Consider the following 19,948-nt stretch of genomic DNA (forward strand, 5'->3'; position numbering starts at 1 on the left):
TGATGAATGGGGGAGGGGCAGAGGGAGAGAGAGGATCACAAGCAGGCTCCTTGCTGCCAGCGCAGAGCCCAACACAAGGGCTCAGTCCCACACACTGTAAGATCATCATGACCTGAGCTGAAATCAAGAGTTGGATGCTCAACCAACTGAGCCACCCAGGCGCCCCTGGAGTTAGGTTTTCAGTAAGACAAAAGTCAACTGCAACTCTGTCTACAAGTGAATAACTCCAGAGACTGTGTCTTAGTCCAGATCACATGGTCAGCAATAGAAAGCTATATTCCCTGAAACTCAGCAGCCCTTGGGCTGCTGTGTTAAGACCATGCTCTTGCAGGTCTTTGAAAGGGCATGCAGTTATCTTTTGGCCTTATTTCCTTGTTCTGGATAATTTCATACCATCAATGAACAATGAATACCTCTTACCAGCCATCAGGGTTGTCACTGCACAGGAGTGACCCCTGAGAACCCTTCCAAAGGTCAGGTCCACTGAGCAAATGAAATGTATCCTTTCCTTCCAGTGGTACTAGTAAGATTCCATTTGTTCTAAAACAACCTTTGCATCCCACTGTGGGGACCACATTCAATCCAACAAGCTCTCCATATGTCTACTGTGCATGCATGACCTAGCTCCTTCTTAGCTCTCACTTCTTTGTTGACAACCTTCTGGTTGTTTCAGAGATCACCTTGCACACACTGCTAGGGAAATGTGATTAAAAGACAAGGACAGTCAAGAGAGGGCTGTTGCCTCTGATTTGAAAGTTACTTTACACAAAGGTTTAATTCCTTGGGACTCTATTCCTCGAATTTTGCATTTCCTGAGATAAGTGGACATGGGGAAAGCCTGCCTTAATACTATCTTGGTAGTCCAGAAGTCTGGTCACTTTAGACCTTTTCCCTAACATCAACCATCCCTCGAAGCCTATTGGAAGGATTAAACTTTGGCATTTCCTTACTGCCTCACAGAAGCTTCTATTTACTGCATAGCTGAAGGGAGGGGTGGGGAGTGAATTCTCTGGGTGTGACATCATCTGAAGCCTACCAGCTTCCTCGGCCTTTTGCAAGGTGCCCCTCAGACTCTGGGCTGTAGAAGGGGTGATTTCTTTCCACCATTAAGGAGTGCCCACTGTCTTGGACCCTGACCTGGATCTTAGGGTCAAAAAAGAAAATCATTTCTCCCCGAAAATGGGCCATCTGTCCTGGAAACACAAGAGCAAGTAGAGCCACCCCACACCCACTAGATTTGACGGCCACTGTTAAAAGGCCTATCTTCAAAGGTTCATGATTTGGTATATGTGTTGCCAAAGCAAGCACAAAAGGTTCATGATTTGGGGGGCACCTGGGTGGCTCAGTTGGTTGAGCTTCTGACTTGATTTTGGCTCAGGTCATGATCCCTGCAATGTGGGATTGAGCTCTGTGTTGGGGCTCCATGCTGAACCTGCTTGGGATTCTCTCTCACTCTCTCTCTCTCTCCCTCTGTCCCTCTCCCCTGCTCACGCTCTCTCTCCAAAAAACAACACATAACAACAACAACAAAGGTTCATGATTTTCAAATTTCACCCAATCCATGTTTCTCATCGACCTCTATAAGGTCCATACTGGGCATCTGATAAGTGAGCCTGTATTTGGCATTTGATCCAATATTTATGCACAGAGAATGCGAAACAACACAAAACAGCCCACATAGATCAGGTTACAGAAACACCACACTCATTTGGCCTGTTGGGACAGGAATATGGGGAAGTGAATGGTTCAGGGAATAGTACTTTCAAATCCCATGTTCTTGCTTCTAGGTACAATGAGGACGTGAACTAATAATATAGCCAAGCTCTCCTGCTTTGAGTGGATGGATGTATAAGAAAAGCTGAAAAAGCACAAATGAAAATTAGTGGTGATGGTTGCACAACTTTGTGAACAAATCAAAGACAGAGTTGTATAAAAGAGGGATATTTTTATAGTATGTGAACACTATGTTGACAGTTCATTTTTTAATAAAAGCACACCCAGAACTAGGATTCCCCATGGAGGTTCTGGCCCTTCTCAGCTATAAGCACCTGCTCCAACAAAAACACTTCTGCTGCTCTCAGGGGCAGAAGAACCTGTTAGCTCTCACGAGGGTACCGAAACTGAGGCCCTGGAGTCAACCCCAGATCTGTCAAATTCCAGCTGTGTGTCTCAAGGAAGTAACCCTCTCCTACCTACCTCATAGCCTGGAGAAGTCTTAAGACCACCTCGCATACAGCAGGAACTGAGGCCATGTTGACTCTTAAGGTCCATTCCTGCAGAAGCTTAAACCATGGCAAGTAGAGGCCACTGCTTCTCACCTCCTGAGATCCTGGCAAATCCTGAGGTGAGGGGAGGGTATCAATTCAAGATCTTCAGAGGATCATACCAAGCCTTGTGTCTAAAAGTTCCACTGAATTAAACTTTGAACCAAAATTGGTACCCACACCTTGGACCCTGCTCATTATAATTTCCTCATTATATGGGCCCTTATTCACATCCTATCAGAGATGCTAAATTCAATTGACCCTCAGGAGACACTAAATCACATGCTACCTCTGTATAGGATGAAATAATCCACCCCCATTCCATCATACATTACATTCTTAGTCTCTTGGGTCTATCACTGATCTCTATTTTCTATTCCAAATTGCATTTATCAGACTACATTGTTTTAGTTCTGGAAGTTTTATCATATATTTAGCTATTTGTTCAGGGAAATTCTCCATTTTTAAAAGCTCATTTTGTAAGTTTCTTAGCTCTGTGTTCACTCTGTTACATGTACTATACAATTATGTTTACAAGCTGCAAAACAGAAATTCCATTGACTGGGACTCGATTTGATTTACAATACTGCACAAATGTGAGGGCCACCTACTATGTCTACTTCGCACACACAGATTTTCCCATCTAGTGACGTGACATGTCTTTCCATTTACATGTAATGTCCCCTGATCAAGTTTTAGATTTAGCTTATTTCTACAAACTTTCTGGGGTTTGTGGGGGTCAACTTCCTGTTTATTGTTAATGTGTAAGAAAACTACTGACTTTTCTTTAGTAGTTGGCTCACCTGTGAAAATATTCTAAGAATGAGTTTTTCACTTGTTTCTTTTTGCCGCCCCCCTCCCCGCCCAAAGACTATCTGTAAGGCTCCTCTTTTCTATTGCTAAGAGTTCTCATGCTATTTTCTTACATAATTGTCTTTCTTGAACAATACTCAAGAGTGGAGATGGAGGTCACTCTGTTGTGCTCCAAAGTAACGGAGCCTCAATGCATGTTTAGAAACAAAACAGTTCCTTACACTGGCTTTCCAAATTTAGTTTACAAAGCATGTGATTAACAGAAAACCTGTACATATGAAGAAAAATTCAGAATGTTCACAAAAAATTGCTCTTAGGAGTGCCTGGCAACCACTCTGATCCTGTGGCCAGAGCTCATGAAGACAGAAGCTACTTGTAATGCCACTGTCATAGGCCAGCATACAGAAAGAGTTAGGACAGATACTCCTGTGCACTTAACAGAGGCTTTGTCAGCAGAGCTGAGGAGGGCTGTGTTGACTGGATCCCTGGCTTCAGAGACGGCAGCCCAGAAAGTTACCATGAGGGTTCCAAAATTCCCATTCCAATATGCCTTTCTGGCTCCTGGTCTTGGCTGGTATTGTCTCTCAGCCTGTATAAAAGCCGTGAATTAGATACAAAAAAAAAAAAAAAAAAAAAAAAAAAGGCTGGTCTGGTTTTAGCTTACTGGAAAATAAAGGTCACCATACCCAATATAATTCTGTTTAAATGCCATATTGCTATGTGGAATGTTTTCATAGGTTACACTAAGTTAGCCGCATCTTAGCTAGCTAGAATTCCCTCATATCAGTGGTATGAAAGTACATCAACTTTACTGTACTTCGAAGTTCATCATTTCCTAGGGACAGCTCATCACTTAAGCTTATTTCTACAGCTGGCTGTGCTTGGAACTGACAACAGAGAAATTTTAATGAGTTTGACATGGAAAGGACACCTACGCAGGATTTTTGGGTTTTCTCCACATAGGTTTCAGAAAATCTGATTTGGTTTCAGCACATTTCTTCATTGAGCCTACAGAAACAAACAAAACACTAGCAAGCCATCAGATTCTTCAATGAAAATGTATTTCACATTAAACACAATGAACACATCATGCACATGAGGCATCACCATGGTCACAATGGTGCTATGAGGCACAACAGATCACAACAAAACAAACATTTAGCAAAATAAAACTAAGAAAGATGGTGAGGCATTTTTTGAAAGTCAGACCATGCTATCATTTTCTGTGTGCTTGTCATAAAAGGGATTTCCCCTGATATTCAAGATCAATGGCACTGCATTATTGGAGGCATGTATTTTATTTAATATATACACATACACAAACATACACAGTTTCCATAACTGATAAAGTCTTAAACTGTAGCTGGTTTTAAAAGCACATGAACAAGATTATTATTGAGACTTCTTTTTATCTCCTGGTTGCAAACCTCAGTCAGAATTATGGATCTTTTCCAAACTCTTTACTGTACAAGAGTTTCAAAGAAGTTTTCAAACAAAAAACAGTTTCAAAGGAGGTCATTTTAATCTGAAAGTCACATTTCACCACAAGAAACAAAATTAAGAAAACACATTATATGGCATAAAACACATGAAGTATACATTCTAGTGTCATTGTCCCTTGTTCAGATATTTTTATGTTGGTCTGTTAAAATGACATGTTGGTTCCAGTTCAGGGCCCCCTTGTTCCAGAGAACTATCATTTTCATTTGAGCCTGGTTTCATTAGAGTTGAGCAAACACAGGAGCAAACAAACAAGGGCCCCAAGGTCCAAGAGAAAAACGATAGCAACAACATGAAAACCAACCACCTGTGCATGAGCCCCACAAATCATTCAAGCTTCCTTCAGTCCAAAAGCTACTCGATGGCTTGGATATTTTAAGGGGTAACAATGACAAGATCCTTGCTAGATTCAGGTGCCCAAGTCTATAATAAAATGCATACGTGAACAGAAATCATTCCACATTGCTTAATAGTTTTCTTAATCAACCAGACAATATTATTCTGTCAGCCCCCCAAGGAGTAATATGGGGCAACGCATTTTGCAGGTGGCTAAGCTTAATAATAAGAAACAGCTTGATAGTAACTTCCAACAAATAAACCACAGAAAGGGGGAAAACCCTCTGGAATTTCTTCTAAACACAGACAGGGAGATAAGCAGCCCAAGTTCAGTGTAAGTTTAAGTAGAGTTTGAGTCAATGTCTAGAATATTTACAGGAAAAGACATCTAAATGTTTATGTACTCCAACTTTGGGAATAAGAATGGTTATAAGGTGAATTTCCAACACAGAATCACCTGGGTTATTCCGAGGATCACTATGATAATAAAGTAGTATAGGAAGCACTTTATCAGCAGCTGAAGCTCATAAATAGAACTGTAACATGAAACTTTGCGAAAGCCCAACAAGGCCAATGTTTCAAGGTTTCGACCAAGAGTGGTTTCTACCAAGAGTGGCCAGTGTTTGACATACTAACTAGGGATACAGTTACATTTTCATCTAATAATTTGGAATCCAGTGATTTAGGACAACAGAAGCTTCTTCAGAGGACCAGCAGCTTGGATTTGACTACCAGCAGCTTCATGGGCTCTCCAAACACCACCTGTGTCAATCCAAAAACAAAACCAGATGAGATGAATGAAGAGACCACATTGTACCTATTCTTTCTCACTAAAATGATCACTCTGTCTGGAACTTTCTACCTTCTTGATAATTATATAGCAGTATCTTTCAATGGAAGAGCTTCAGCATTTTGGGTGGGACTATTCTATTAGGTGGCCAAATTTTCTGCAGGATACTTAATGTCCCAAGCTCTGCTTTCCAAACGGTATTGCTGCCCCTAGCCACTGTGACAACAAAAACCAACACATTTTAAGATTTCAGTGCAGAACTTATTTTAAGAAGCCAAATGCAGTCAAAACAAACAACAAAACACATGCTTATTTATGTTCACTTGTATCCTATCTTGATTTTAAGTTTTTAATTCAGTTAACATACAGTGTTATATTAGTTTCAGGTGTACAATATAGTGACTCAATACTTCCATACATCACTCGGTGCCCATCAGAACCAGTGCACTCCATAATCCCATACCCTATTCCCCCCATCTCCACCGACCCCTGCTTTCCCCTCTGGTAACCATCAGTTTATTCCCTATAGTTCAGAGTCTGTTTCTTGGTTTGTCCCTTTTTCTCCTCCTTGCTCATTTGTTTTGTTTCTTAAATTTCACATGTGAGTGACATCATGTGGTATTTGTCTTTTTCCGACTGAGTTATTTCACTTAGCATAATACTGACACAGTTTATTCTAAATGTTACCTGTCATACATTCCCTTTTACGTGTCAAAGGGCCACAAGTGCTTTCCTAAGAACCGAGAGAAGTGAACTCTTAAGATGCACTATCTACAGCTGATAGCTGAGCACAGGAAGATGTATGCAAAATACAGTGACCTTTGGCCATGTGCCCTCCCCAACCTGTTTCCTCATTTGATTTTATTTATTTAAGTAATCTCTGCACCCACTGTGGGGCTTGAACTCATGACCCCGAGATCGAGAGTCACATGCTCCTCCGAGCCACCCAGGTGCCCCAAAATAGACTTTACTTTTTTAAATAGGCTCTATGCACAACGTGAAGCTTGAACTCACAACCCCACGATCAACAGTCGTGTGCTCTTCTGACTGGGTCAGCCAGTCAGCCTGTGTTTGCTCATTTGAGAAAGAGAAAGATTGGACTAAATCATATCAGGCATCGAAGCTGTGTTATAGGAGTGGAGCCTCATAAGAAATGAAGTGAGAGAATGCTGAGAATATAAAAATGTTTTCAAAGTCTAAAGTGGGAGGACAACTGGAATTAACTTACGAAAGGATTTGATGATAGATTCTAATTATGTTTTCGTTAATTAAAAAACAAGCCCCAAACTGAAGTAAATCCAATGTAAGGTGTGTATAACTAAATTACACAAACGCAGAGTGTTTATAACCCACTTCGACAAGAAAAAAGGCCAAAGGTGGGGAACAAAACCTTCAGGACACAAACTTCAGCTCTCCATCTGCCCACTCCCTCAGTGTGATCCAAGAATAGATGTTTGCTTGCAAAGATTCCAGATTGGGTCAAGAGAACAGCAAATCATTTGACCCAATGCTCATCATTATATATGAATGACTGCAGATAGAATGTGGAATGTCATTGAGTAAAACTAGGGGAGAAATTCACTTTATTAATACCACCTTGTACCACTATTACAGTATTCTCTTTGCCTCTAAAAATGGTGCTACTCCAGATAGATGGTTGGTCAAGCTTGTAGCAGTGCTTCTCAACACACACACCACACACCCATCCACACACCCCCAACAGCAGGGTGGGCATGGAGGGGTGTGGCACTGAAGGCTCTCATACAAAGGATTCACTTGAAATCCATCTCAATTATTGTGTGCGCTGCAGTATATATACCATATACAGGTTTCCTCCCATCTGAAAGAATGTTCCTATGAAACCTTTTGTAAGCAGAAATGCCGCAAGGTGAAGAAGCAATTAATTACTACTAACTCATATGGAAAAATTTTTGTGTGTTCCCAGACCCCCAAAATAACCTCTTAGGCTTTTCTTTTACCTTAGAATATATCTTGCTAATGGATGTGCAAAATAATATGAGAGAAAGCACAGACGCTCGCAGACACAGTGCAAAGCTATGGCGGCTGAATGCTGAGTGCAGCTCTCAGGAAGGAGTTTGACGGAGCCACTGTCCCCGTGCAGGGTGCATGCTGCCTCTCGAACAGCTCACTCCAAGACAAACACTGAAGGCTGTTTTTGCATTTTGCCTTTTTTTTTGTAAAAGTGAAAAATCTCTTTGCACTACTTTCAGTTAATGCAAACAGGTAGTAATGCAGGTCTTTCATAAACTACATTTGGCATAATGTTAAGTTTTGAAAAATGAGTGATACCTATATTCATATTCACATTTGTATTTTTCAAATAAAACTGACCATTCAGGACACCGAGTGATGTTTATCCCATCTTTACAAACCCCACTTGGAGAGGTATAAATTTAGACTATAATCAAAGGACCGGACTGTACCTTTCATTAAAGAGATGTATTTGTCAACAGAAGGTGTTCAGAGTATTTTCTTGGCCAGGACTGTTAAATCCTTCAATCAAGTTTTTATTACAGTCATCCAGGCTGAGATTTTCACTGGATCGCTTGGGGTACATGGGCGGGCCAGTGAAATCTAGGAGATCTTGAAGTGCTCGGGCATTACCAGTTCCATTTTGGTCCAGAGACACCCCAGGAATCATTTCACTTACTGGTGAAAATTCTGGGATGGAGATAAGCTCTTCCTTTGAAACAGGACTGGGATGGGGGGAAGGGAGGGACAGTGAAGGAGGGAGGCAGAGAAAAATATGAAAATTAATTCTATTTACAATATTCTGTTACACTACTTTTCGAGAGAAGATGGATTTAGAGACAAAGCTGGTGTGAAACACACTATAAAAAACACAAGTTATTTCAAATCTGAGACATTGAGAGATAGAAGCCCCCCTCCCAAGGAAAAACAAGGGAAGTGGACTGGGCAGGGCTGTGAAGGCCAAGCTCACACTGCCCACAGGAAGAAAGAAAATAAAAACCACAGGTACCAGCACTCTACTGCAGAGAAGCCAACCACTTCCAAAACCTTCAAAATGGGAAACCCAAACAGAAAGCAAATGTTAGAAGTTAAAACAGAGCTGAGGAAGGGCCCTAATCAGCACCAGGGTTCCTGGTGCTGTTTCTCTTTAGCAGTGCTACCTTGAACAAGCTGTTTTTCCTCCCTGCCAGCCGCAGTTTCCACTGCTGTACAACGAGATGAACAATCATTTCTCCCTATCGGGGTTCCTGTGAGCATGACGTGATCATACTGAGGAAGTCTGTGCAGCCTGCAGTAAATGTTCAGTTTAGGTGGGGGCCATTGTTAAGAAGGACCCCACCATGCACCCAGTCACCTGCAGAGCAAATCTCTCCCATGCTCCCTCTCTAAAGTGAGGCCCCACTCTACCCTGACTTATCTAGCTCCTGCCCAGTGGGTGTGGCTCTCTCTCTCTCTTCAACCTAGAGATGGAACAAGGAGTTTCATAGCTGTGTCAACCACAGGCCTAGCTCAGATGAGGTGGGCTGGGATGTGAGGTCCTGACACTGGGAGTCTTTCTTAATAGCCAGAGTAAGGTTGCTGCCAAGTTTGTCTGTTCTTTTCTTCCTTGATAAGATCTGAGAGAAGAATCTACAAAAACCAGCTGAACTGAAGAAACTGAGAAAATCCATTTCCCTCACACTCAACCTAGTTATGAGGCAGCAGAAGACCTAACACCACTTGTGGTGGCTGGAGCCTGGACAAACTGCCCCATTAGCAGAAGCACCCACCCTATCTCCACCTTGCCTCACCTCCATTCCCTGGCCTTCAACAGCTGGTCAGATCGTAAGGAGGAGAAAATGCTACAAGCTTGGGTGCAACCTCCAAGAGTCACCTTTCTTTAAATGCAGAGGTGGCCACAGGAGAACTCGGAGTACACACTGAGCTCCTTCACTTTCTTGAACCCTGGCTGATGCTGTGTTTTATCATCTTCCCCACACCCAGAGACATAAGGAATAAGTAGAGGTAGGTTCAACACGGGGAGGGGGAGAGATGCTGTGTTAATGTTTAAGATGCCTCTGCTGTTTCACCCTAGGGCCTAAGGAGACGGACAGCAATGGAGGCAAGGTTTGTCTCCATAGAATTTGCTCTACTGGTGATGGGGTGCTGGACCCTGGGTTTGTACATATCTGGTTTAAGGCCAGGGTGCACAAGCTAGGACATTTACAATCACTGTGCCCTAGGAAAGACCCTCCTCCCCAGACCCCACCCCCAAAGAGAAAGCTGAGAATTCACAGCCAAGGAGAAAAGGTTAACCTCTGGCCACCTGGAGCTCTGGCAGAACTTTTGTAAAACATTGTCACTGCCTCCTGGCTCAGATAGCTGCCCCCACTCCAATTGCCCTGTCCAAGGCTCTCTGTTTCAGTGTCTCTGTCTCAACCACATGCTAACTGAATTTGCCTTTTGTCTGAGATTAATTTGTCAGGTGAATTGTTTAAGATTTTAGTATCTGGAATCAGATTAGATCTTTTATCAAGTCTCCAATGACAAGACTACTTAAACATAAGACACTGGACACAGTGAGTCCTGTTGGTGCCCCACTCAGACCCCATTGATGTGTAGGCGCATCCGTCTCCCAGCTGCACAGAGAGCTGGCTGCTAATAGCTCATAGCTGCCACCCTTTCTTTCTCTGGACAACTGCCTTTGGCTGACAGGAGTCCTATGCCCACAGAAGTTATAACTGCATCCCTACCTTGGGTGACCACACTCAATGGCTGATGGGTAGAGTGGCACGAAGGCTGCCTCCCTTAATCAGACCACCCTCTAGTGGAAATTCATCCTTCAGAGCTCCCATAGGACCAGCTAAAACAGAATCCTTGCTTAGTGACTTCCCCTGCTTCATACTCCTTCCCACCCTCCACTTGCTTGTGAGAACTCTTTCCCGATAAATCCCATGCCTTAGAATACCTGTCTCCGGCTCTACTTCTAAAGAAACTGACCCAACACACTAATATACCACTGATAGCTTTTGTGAATGGCAATCAAACCTCCTTTAGTTGATTTAGGTATGTAAAAGATGAAAAAATCAACAAAGAGGCAGTGGAGGTGTTTGCAGAAGAGATGAGGCTCACATGCAAAATAAACCAGCTTACCTCACATCCATAGACTGAACTTCTTCAGTTGAGTCATCCAGGCTGTTTGATTTCCCATCAAGGGTGTCTAGATGAACAAGTCCCCCAACTGGTTTAAGCCCATTAGAGAAAACATCTCGAGGAAAAGTTTCTGGGGCAGTACGCCCCACACCATTAACTTCCTGGCAAGTGTTCAACCCATTTATTTCTGATTGAGAACAAAAAGTCATTCTGTTAATCATAAAATACCAGAACAATGAAATAGCAGGGGAAATGTATATTGAGACAATTCATTTAATCCTCTGCTTTACCAACAGTCCAACATCCTTTTGCAAAAAGAACCCGATGTCATGAGCTTCACAGAGAAAAGAAGACAAATGACATCATCAGTGTCTGTGCAGGGCTCATGACCCACCCAGGAGGCTTGGTGTCATATACTGTGCAGGTCCCCAGGCTCTGTGTAGCATTTTCTTGGGACCCAAGGCAAAGGAGAAATGTAGAGTACCTCTGAGATGGACATGCCTCTCTGACTTTGGCTGCATTGATATATTCACATCTAAGGAGGGGTTTTCTTTGAGAGAGAGGGAGGGAGGGAAGGAGGGAGGGAGAGGGAGGAAGAGCGCAGAAAGAGAGAGAGCATGAATGAGAATCCCAAGCAGGCTCCACACTCAGTGAAGAGTCTGATGTGGGGCTTGATCCCATGACCCTGGGATCATGACTTGAGCCTGAATCAAGAGTTGGGACAGTCAAACAACTGAGCCACTCAGGTGCCCCTCACATCTAATGAGTTTTAAGTATACATGAGAGAGAAGAGCTGGACTATCCAGCTCTCCTGTCTGGAAGACAGGAGAAACCACTGTAGAATAGCAGAATTGGTTCTGAATAGAACCTGATCAGCTGTTAACCTCCCTGGAAACTAGCATGGGACTGCAGGTGGCCAGCTTCCTGTGCTGGGACTATTAAAGTAACCAAGGACCCCAGAACTTTCTGAATGGACCTGACAGACCTGTACTGGAGATAGAGACTCCCCCAGGAGGAAAACTACACAGTACCCTTACAGGAATAATGCTCTTAAGACTCACGGGTGCTCATCCCCGCAGGAAGTGCTTTGAGCCCTCACCTACTGAAAGGAAGACCCCAAGAACCAGCCCTCACACTCACCTATTTTGTTCGGGACAACTGGTTTTGTCTTATTTTCCACATACACAGGCAAGTGAAGCTCTACTTTTGGGTCTTCTTTCTAAAAACAGAGGGAAGGATGACTTTACATACAAAGACAAGCACTTTTGAAAAGCATCAAAGGATATTCAGAACTGTGCTGAACCATCTGCCTATTCCATGCTAATTCTTTGAATCTTCTGGGCTTATTACAAGTTAACTGTATTTCCCTTATCAATATGTCACCATTTTCTTTTTTATTCATGGACTACTGTGCCTCTCTCTGCATCCACAACCCAACTTCTCAAATTTTTTACTACCACCCTGTCTCTGAAACTCCTCTCTTAGACTCCTCTTTCCATCCAAGTACCTGTAGCCTCCTTAATCTAGCCAGGAACAAAGCAGGAAGAGTTCATTTTTTCTGGCTGTTCCTCTCCAAGACCTACAATTCCAATGAACATACTGTGCCATTCTTTTCTCCTCAGTCCATAAACTATCAAAATGGTACTCTGTGAACACCTACCTTCACTTCTGGAGACACATCACTCTTCCTTGTTCTCTTCATGATTTCATCTATTCTCTGGAAACCAAAAAGGACCAGGTAAGAGGACTATAATACCAAATAAACATAAAAACAGCTGGGTCTAAATGCGATTTTACGTATCTCAGAAAACTTGTAAGAGAGAAACGTCAGGAGAGGATAATGAGTACAGAAAGGTTTCTATTGGTTTTGCAGATACACACCTCTGCCCTACAGACAAGGTCAAATGCTTGAAAAGTGAACTAGTATTTGGAATCGACATTCAGTTTATATCCCACCTTTTTCCTTCCTCTCCTTAGGTTACCTAAAAACAACAAATCACTACCTGCCATTCTAGAGGATCACCCTAGAGAAAGTGAGGGTGAGGTGCAGGTCATGAGGGGATGCCAGAGATTGGTCTCCTAGCTCCCAGACCTAATTCAGTACAAAGCTTAGGCTGGATCTAGGACACCACGGGAATGGAGCTTTATTTATAATCAGCCTCCTTAAACCCAACTTTATCCCTAATTACATTAAATGTAAATGGACAAAAGCACCCCAATGAGAAGCCAAATACCATCAAACTGGATTCAAATAACAAGTCCTAACTTTATGCTGTTTACAAGAGACATACTTGTAAGGAAACACATAGGTTCAAAGTAAAAGGATGGAAAAATATTTACGATGCAGACAGTGAACATAAAAAGGCCGACAAAGTGGGAAAAAAAGTCTGACAAAGTGGACTTTAATACAATTATTAATGGAGATAGAGATACATTAATGATAAAAGGGTCAATTTAACAGAATTTAATAATCTGAAATATGTATTCACCTAACAGTAGAGCTTCAAAATGTTTAAAACAAAAGTTGATATGGCACAAAAACAGACACATAGACCAATGGAATAGAATAGAAACCCCAGAACTAGACCCACAAACGTATGGCCAACTCATCTTTGACAAAGCAGGAAAGAACATCCAATGGAAAAAAGACAGCCTCTTTAACAAATGGTGCTGGGAGAACTGGACAGCAACATGCAGAAGGTTGAAACTAGACCACTCTCTCACACCATTCACAAAAATAAACTCAAAATGGATAAAGGACCTAAATGTGAGACAGGAAACCATCAAAACCTTAGAGGAGAAAGCAGGAAAAGACCTCTCTGACCTCAGCCGTAGCAATCTCTTACTCGACACATCCCCAAAGGCAAGGGAATTAAAAGCAAAAGTGAATTACTGGGACCTTATGAAGATAAAAAGCTTCTGCACAGCAAAGGAAACAATCAACAAAACTAAAAGGCAACCAACGGAATGGGAAAAGATATTCGCAAATGACATATCGGACAAAGGGCTAGTATCCAAAATCTATAAAGAGCTCACCAAACTCCACACCCGAAAAACAAATAACCCAGTGAAGAAATGGGCAGAAAACATGAAGAGACACTTCTCTAAAGAAGACATCCGGATGGCCAACAGACACATGAAAAGATGTTCAGCGTCGCTCCTTATCAGGGAAATACAAATCAAAACCACACTCAGGTATCACCTCACGCCAGTCAGAGTGGCCAAAATGAACAAATCAGGAGACTATAGATGCTGGAGAGGATGTGGAGAAACGGGAACCCTCTTGCACTGTTGGTGGGAATGCAAAGTGGTGCAGCCACTCTGGAAAGCAGTGTGGAGGTTCCTCAGAAAATTAAAAATAGACCTACCCTATGACCCAGCAATAGCACTGCTAGGAATTTATCCAAGGGATACAGGAGTCCTGATGCATAGGGGCACTTGTACCCCAATGTTCATAGCAGCACTCTCAACAATAGCCAAAGTATGGAAAGAGCCTAAATGTCCATCAATTGATGAATGGATAAAGAAATTGTGGTTTATATACACAATGGAATATTACGTGGCAATGAGAAAAAATGAAATATGGCCTTTTGTAGCAACGTGGATGGAACTGGAGAGTGTGATGCTAAGTGAAATAAGCCATACAGAGAAAGACAGATATCATATGGTTTCACTCTTATGTGGATCCTGAGAAACTTAACAGGAACCCATGGGGGAGGGGAAGGAAAAAAAAAAAAAGAGGTTAGAATGGGAGAGAGCCAAAGCATAAGAGACTGTTAAAAACTGAGAACAAACTGAGGGTTGATGGGGGGTGGGAGGGAGGAAAGGGTGGGTGATGGGTATTGAGGAGGGCACCTTTTGGGATGAGCACTGGGTGTTGTATGGAAAGCAATATGTCAATAAATTTCATAAAAAAAAAAAGATAATAAAAAAAAAAGTTGATAGAACTAGAAGGAGAAATGGATAAATCCATAATCACAGAGAGAACTTTTAACACTCTTCTCTCAGTTACTAAGAGAACAAGATGACAGAAAACCAACAAAGATACAGAAGATGTGAACAGCACTATCAACAAACTTGACCTAATTAGACAATTCTAAGATCACTCTACCCAACAACTGCAGAACAGAACTGGATTGATTTCCTGTTCCTGCCTCACCCTAACTCCTCCTGATCCTGAGCCCTTACCTTCTTCCTCTCCAGGCGCTCCTGCTCAATCTGCAGCATGATCTGTTCTCTTTCTAGACGCATCTGTTTAGCTGCCTCCTGGGCCTTTGCTTCTGCTGCTTCCTTCTGATAGAAATAGGTAAACCAAGGCATAAACTTTACTAAGCTGAGAAAACACTGTAGTGGGATTCCCTGGGATATGCATGTGTTCTTCTACCTTATCAGCTACCTCAAAGTAGATGTTGTTCCAATATTCAGTGTGGATTTACACAGCCTGCTCTATGATGTAGTAGACACGGCTGGGCCTCACTCATATACTCTGGGTTCACCATGCAAATTACCTGCAGACAGTTTCCATACTGCCTGCCAAGGTTTTTCTGTGTCTGAGGGTAGTCTCTGGCCATGTGCACATGGCTAGGTGTTTCAGAAAGTTAATTACCCAAGGAGTGACCTTCAACCATGAGAGATAGAAGTTGGCAGATAAACAATCCAGTTTCCTCACCCCTCAGAGAGACAATTCTAAGGCATATTCCACAGTCTCTGAGAGAGTCCCAAAGGCATTAGCTCCCAGTGGTCCACAGTAAGCCACTCATCAGTGCACTTATACTGGCTTTCCTCTCACTCTCCTACCAGCTTGCTGGGATCTTCTCCCAAATAAACTCCTGGCACCCAAATTCTCATCCCAGGATCTTCCTTCTGGGGAATGTGAACTGACATACAGCAAACATTACAAACTTCACTTTTATTGCCCAAAGTAACTCATATTTAATAACCGGCCCAGTTAGTTTAAGAGAAAACTTCAAGCAAACATTATGAATCATTCAAATTTAACTGATTTTACCTAATATTAACTAAAGCTCTTGAGGAGAGTCCATATGAAGACTTATACTATACCTGCTTTTCAATCATGGCTTTTTCTTGCTTTTCTTTTTCTTGTTTTTCCTTTTCTTGCTCTTCTTTTAACAACAGCTCCTCCTTGGCCTTCCTCTTAGCCTCCACTTCTGCCTTTCTTTTTTCTTCCTCTTCCTGCCGTTTCTTTTCCTCCTCCTGCTTACGGGCTTCCTCTTCTAGGCGAAGCCTTTCCTCCTCTGCCTTTCTTTTCAATTCCTCTCTCTCCAGCCTTTTGAGAACATAACTGTTGTTAGAAGATGATGACATGCTCAAAAGGCAAACTGCCAAAGAACTGTGTGCCAACAGGAGAGCATAACACACGGCACACAGACGTGTGAACTTGTATTAGCATCCACTCAAGAAATTGACTCATCCTTCCCGGAAAGCAACTTCAGTCTATACGTTATAAAAAAAATTAACCAGGGTTGACTTTAAATTCTGTTACACAAAGAGTAATGATGTACTTATTTGAGAACACACCATAATGAAGACATAAATGCTCCCTAGTTAATCTACGAATGACCACAGTCCCACCATTCTTACTTAATGACAATTCTTTGAAAAACTAAGTGAAATAAATATTTAAACCTAATTGAAGCTGAAAAAAAAACTAGAAATGTCTCAATGGCTACAAGTGTGCCAGTTGGCAACTTAAAGAGCAGTGACTATGTGCTCAATAAGTTTACTTTGGGTTCTAACTGCTGTGTTAGTTCTGAAGCGGCAAGTAGAAGAAAGTATTCAACAGAACTCTTATATTTAATATAGAAATTCAAACATCTATTTCTCATTTGTATTACCAATATTTAAAAATCTTCTAGCTTTTATTCTTTGCTATATGAAAATTAAATGACATTTAGACATTTTTCATCCACAGACGAACAGTTGATGATATAATGCTAAAGAGCTCCAAGCAGTGAGGGAAAACCCTATGAAGTCTAAGCAGTTGTTTTTACATTTCTAACATTCTTCCTAGTCACAAGTGTGTCGCTTTCCTCATCTATGAAAAAATGTGAGTAATCATACTCATATTGCAGTGCGTTACTGAATGACAATGTGACATATGGACAAGATCATGACTGTACCTGATTGTACCACTCACTGTGTGCCCCTTCCTTGGAAAGTCACTCAACATTTCTGATGCCCATTAAAAAAATAATAAAACAGGAATAGCTATACTACTGGGTCCATGACATCATTGTGAGAACTAAATGATATAATGTAAGGGAAGCACATGGCACAATACCTGGCCCTAAGAAGATTCTCAAATGCACGCCCTTGTAAGCATATCTATAAATCTGTATGCTTTTCAGACATCACCTTTATACAAAAGCAGGGGTCACTAACTTACTGGGGTATTGTTACCTTTTTATAAAAAGTCAGGACTTAAAAAGGATATCCTGCAGGAACTGTGGAGGCAATTAGCCTATATGTCACCAAAGAAATATTTACATTTTTTTAACGTTTATTTTTGAGAGAGAGAGTGAGCATGAGTTGGGGAGGTGCAGAGAGAGGGAGACAGAGGATCCAAAGAAGGCTCTTCACTGTAAGCACAGAGTCTGATGTAGGGCTCAAACTCACAAACTGTGAGATCATGACCTGAGCTGAAATCAAGAGTCGGATGCTTAAATGACTGAGCCACCCAGGCGCCCCACCCCACCCCCGCCAAAGAAATATTTTAAAAGGTAAAGAGATACGTAGAGACATTAGCCCAGGACTATAACAGTATGTAACATATTCTATATTTGCCAAGACTGTGATGCCTAAAAGCACTGCTGGAACAACGGAAATTATTAACAAATATTCTAGGGAACTCTGGACAAGAGCATTATGGGGCCTAATCAGAAAGAAACTCCAGTTCTTAGATTCCTCAATGGAAGACTAAGTATGTCTAACACAAGATTATCAAAATTGTCATTTTTATAATCTTAGGACAAAGTTTATCCTAAGATTAAACAGGACACTATTTTAGTTCCTAACCCTCACCTGATGAGATGGTTTTAATTGTCCCCAAGGAACTAATACATAAAGGATACAGTGTTTATGAATTAATGCACAAGCTACTTCATCTTTAGCTTCAGGATCTGAAAAGCGTTCTGTTTCTTCTGTTTTACCATGAGGACTTCAGAGGTGCCCAATGCATACACAAACAGTAAGTAACACATCCCCTTGGGCTCCAAAGTCTCCATAATCTCTATCATTGTACACAACACACATTCCTCCTCCCCACAGGCCCATTAGCTCTACCTTGTCCCTCCTGTTACAGACAGAATACCCTCCATTAACCAAACTCTGCTTTCCCCAAAGTAGGTCAAAACTAGCTTCCCATGTGAAACCGAGTCCCTCAATATCCTCTCCAAGGATGAGTATTCTTTATCTGCTTAAAAAAACAGACAACATGGATTTGGTCATTTCTCCACAGTCATGCTGCTGCAGACTGCCCCACCCCCTTGCCCTTGCCATCATTACCAAGTTCCTTCTGGAGTTCACAACTCCAGAACTGCATGCAGTTCTGTCACCCCTCTGTTTTTATTCCTGTAACCTACTCCAAACCCATCCCCCTTCCTTGCCAGGGAGAAAGTACCAAAAACCTATGCATTATGGTCATCATTCAACATTTAGCAGACGCATCCTTTATCCCTGTCACTGGCCGCTGGTGAGGGTCTTGCACATCTCTGACACATGCTCAGCCTTGAACTACTTACTCAATCTGTGGGCAAGGATGGGGGTTTTGCTATTCTCTCCTGTGTGCTTAAAAGTTTTCATTAAAAAAACAAAAAACAAAAAACAGGCCTTCCTAAAGAAGGAAGAAAGAGCTCAGATACACAACCTAACCTTACGCCTTAAGGAGCTGGAAAAAGAACAGCAAATAAAACCCAAAACCAGCAGAAGACAGGAAATAATAAAGATTAGAGCAGAAATTAATGCTATTGAAACCAAAAGAAAAAAAAAAACAGTAGAACAGATCAATGAAACCAGAAGCTGGTTCTTTGAAAGAATTAACAAAATTGATAAACCACTAGCCAGTTTGGTCAAGGAAAAAAAGGAAAGGACCCAAATAAGTAAAATCAAGAATGAAAGAGAAATCACAACCAACACAACAGAAATAAAAACAATAATAAGAGAATATTATGAGCAATTATATGCCAATAAAACGGGCAATCTGGAAGAAATGGACAATTCCCAGAAACATATACACTACCAAAACTAAAACAGGAAGAAACAGAAAATTTAAACAGACCCATAACCAGTAAGGAAATCAAATTAGTAATGAAAAATCTGCCAAAAACAAGAGTCCAGGACCAGATGGCTTTCCAGGGGAATTCTACCAAACATTTAAGAGTTAACACCTATTCTCTTGAAGGTGTTCCAAAAAATAGAAATGGAAGGAAAACTTCCAAATCCTTTCTATGAAGTCAGCATTACCTTGATTCCAAAACCAGATAGAGACCACACTAAAAAAGAGAACTATAGACCAATTTCCCTGATGAACGTGGATGCAAAAATCCTCAACAAGATATTAGCCAACTGGATCCAACAATACATTAAAAAAATCATCCACCACGACCAAGTGGGATTTATACCTGGGATGCAGGGCGGGTTCAATATCCGTAAAACAATTAACGTGACTCATCACATCAGTAAAAGAAAGGACAAGAACCATATGATCCTCTCAATAGATGCAGAGAAAGCATTTGACAAAATACAGTATCCTTTCTTGATAAAAACCCTCAAGAAAGTAGGGATAGAAGGATCATACCTCGAGATCATAAAAGCCATATATGAACGACCCAACGCTAATACCATCTTCAATGGGGAAAAACAGAGCTTTCCCTCTAAGGTCAGGAACAAGACAGGGATGTCCACTCTTGCCACTGTTATTCAACATAGTATTGGAAGTCTTAGCCTCTGCAACCAGACAACACAAAGAAATAAAAGGCATCCAAATCGGCCAAGAGGAGGTCAAACTTTCATTCTTCACAGATGACATGATACTCTGTATGGAAAACATAAAAGATTCCACCAAAAAACTGCTAGAACTGATTCATGAATTCAGCAAAGTTGC

At 41.6% G+C, this 19,948-nt stretch overlaps 1 protein-coding gene across 7 annotated transcripts in view; it reads right to left on the bottom strand.

Moving 5' to 3' along the window:
- Window positions 1–4,167: 4,167 nt before the first annotated feature.
- Window positions 4,168–19,948, bottom strand: part of MAP7D2 (MAP7 domain containing 2) — a 108,771-nt gene continuing 92,990 nt past the window's right edge. For 4 of the 7 annotated variants that reach the window (XM_047844652.1, XM_047844650.1, XM_047844655.1 and 1 more), the window contains 7 exons: window positions 15,889–16,114; window positions 15,016–15,120; window positions 12,488–12,544; window positions 11,968–12,046; window positions 10,828–11,014; window positions 8,148–8,420; window positions 4,168–5,675 (listed from right to left, as the gene is read on the bottom strand). In XM_047844652.1, the coding sequence (XP_047700608.1) occupies window positions 8,171–8,420; window positions 10,828–11,014; window positions 11,968–12,046; window positions 12,488–12,544; window positions 15,016–15,120; window positions 15,889–16,114 (904 nt within the window). In that variant the 3' untranslated portion in view covers window positions 4,168–5,675; window positions 8,148–8,170. The remainder of the gene's footprint in view (window positions 5,676–8,147; window positions 8,421–10,827; window positions 11,015–11,967; window positions 12,047–12,487; window positions 12,545–15,015; window positions 15,121–15,888; window positions 16,115–19,948) is intronic. The other 3 variants (XR_007149043.1, XM_047844651.1, XM_047844653.1) reach the window with 3 other exon arrangements.

This window comes from Prionailurus viverrinus, chromosome X (genome assembly GCF_022837055.1).
Source record: "Prionailurus viverrinus isolate Anna chromosome X, UM_Priviv_1.0, whole genome shotgun sequence".
NCBI classification, from domain to species: domain Eukaryota; kingdom Metazoa; phylum Chordata; class Mammalia; order Carnivora; family Felidae; genus Prionailurus; species Prionailurus viverrinus.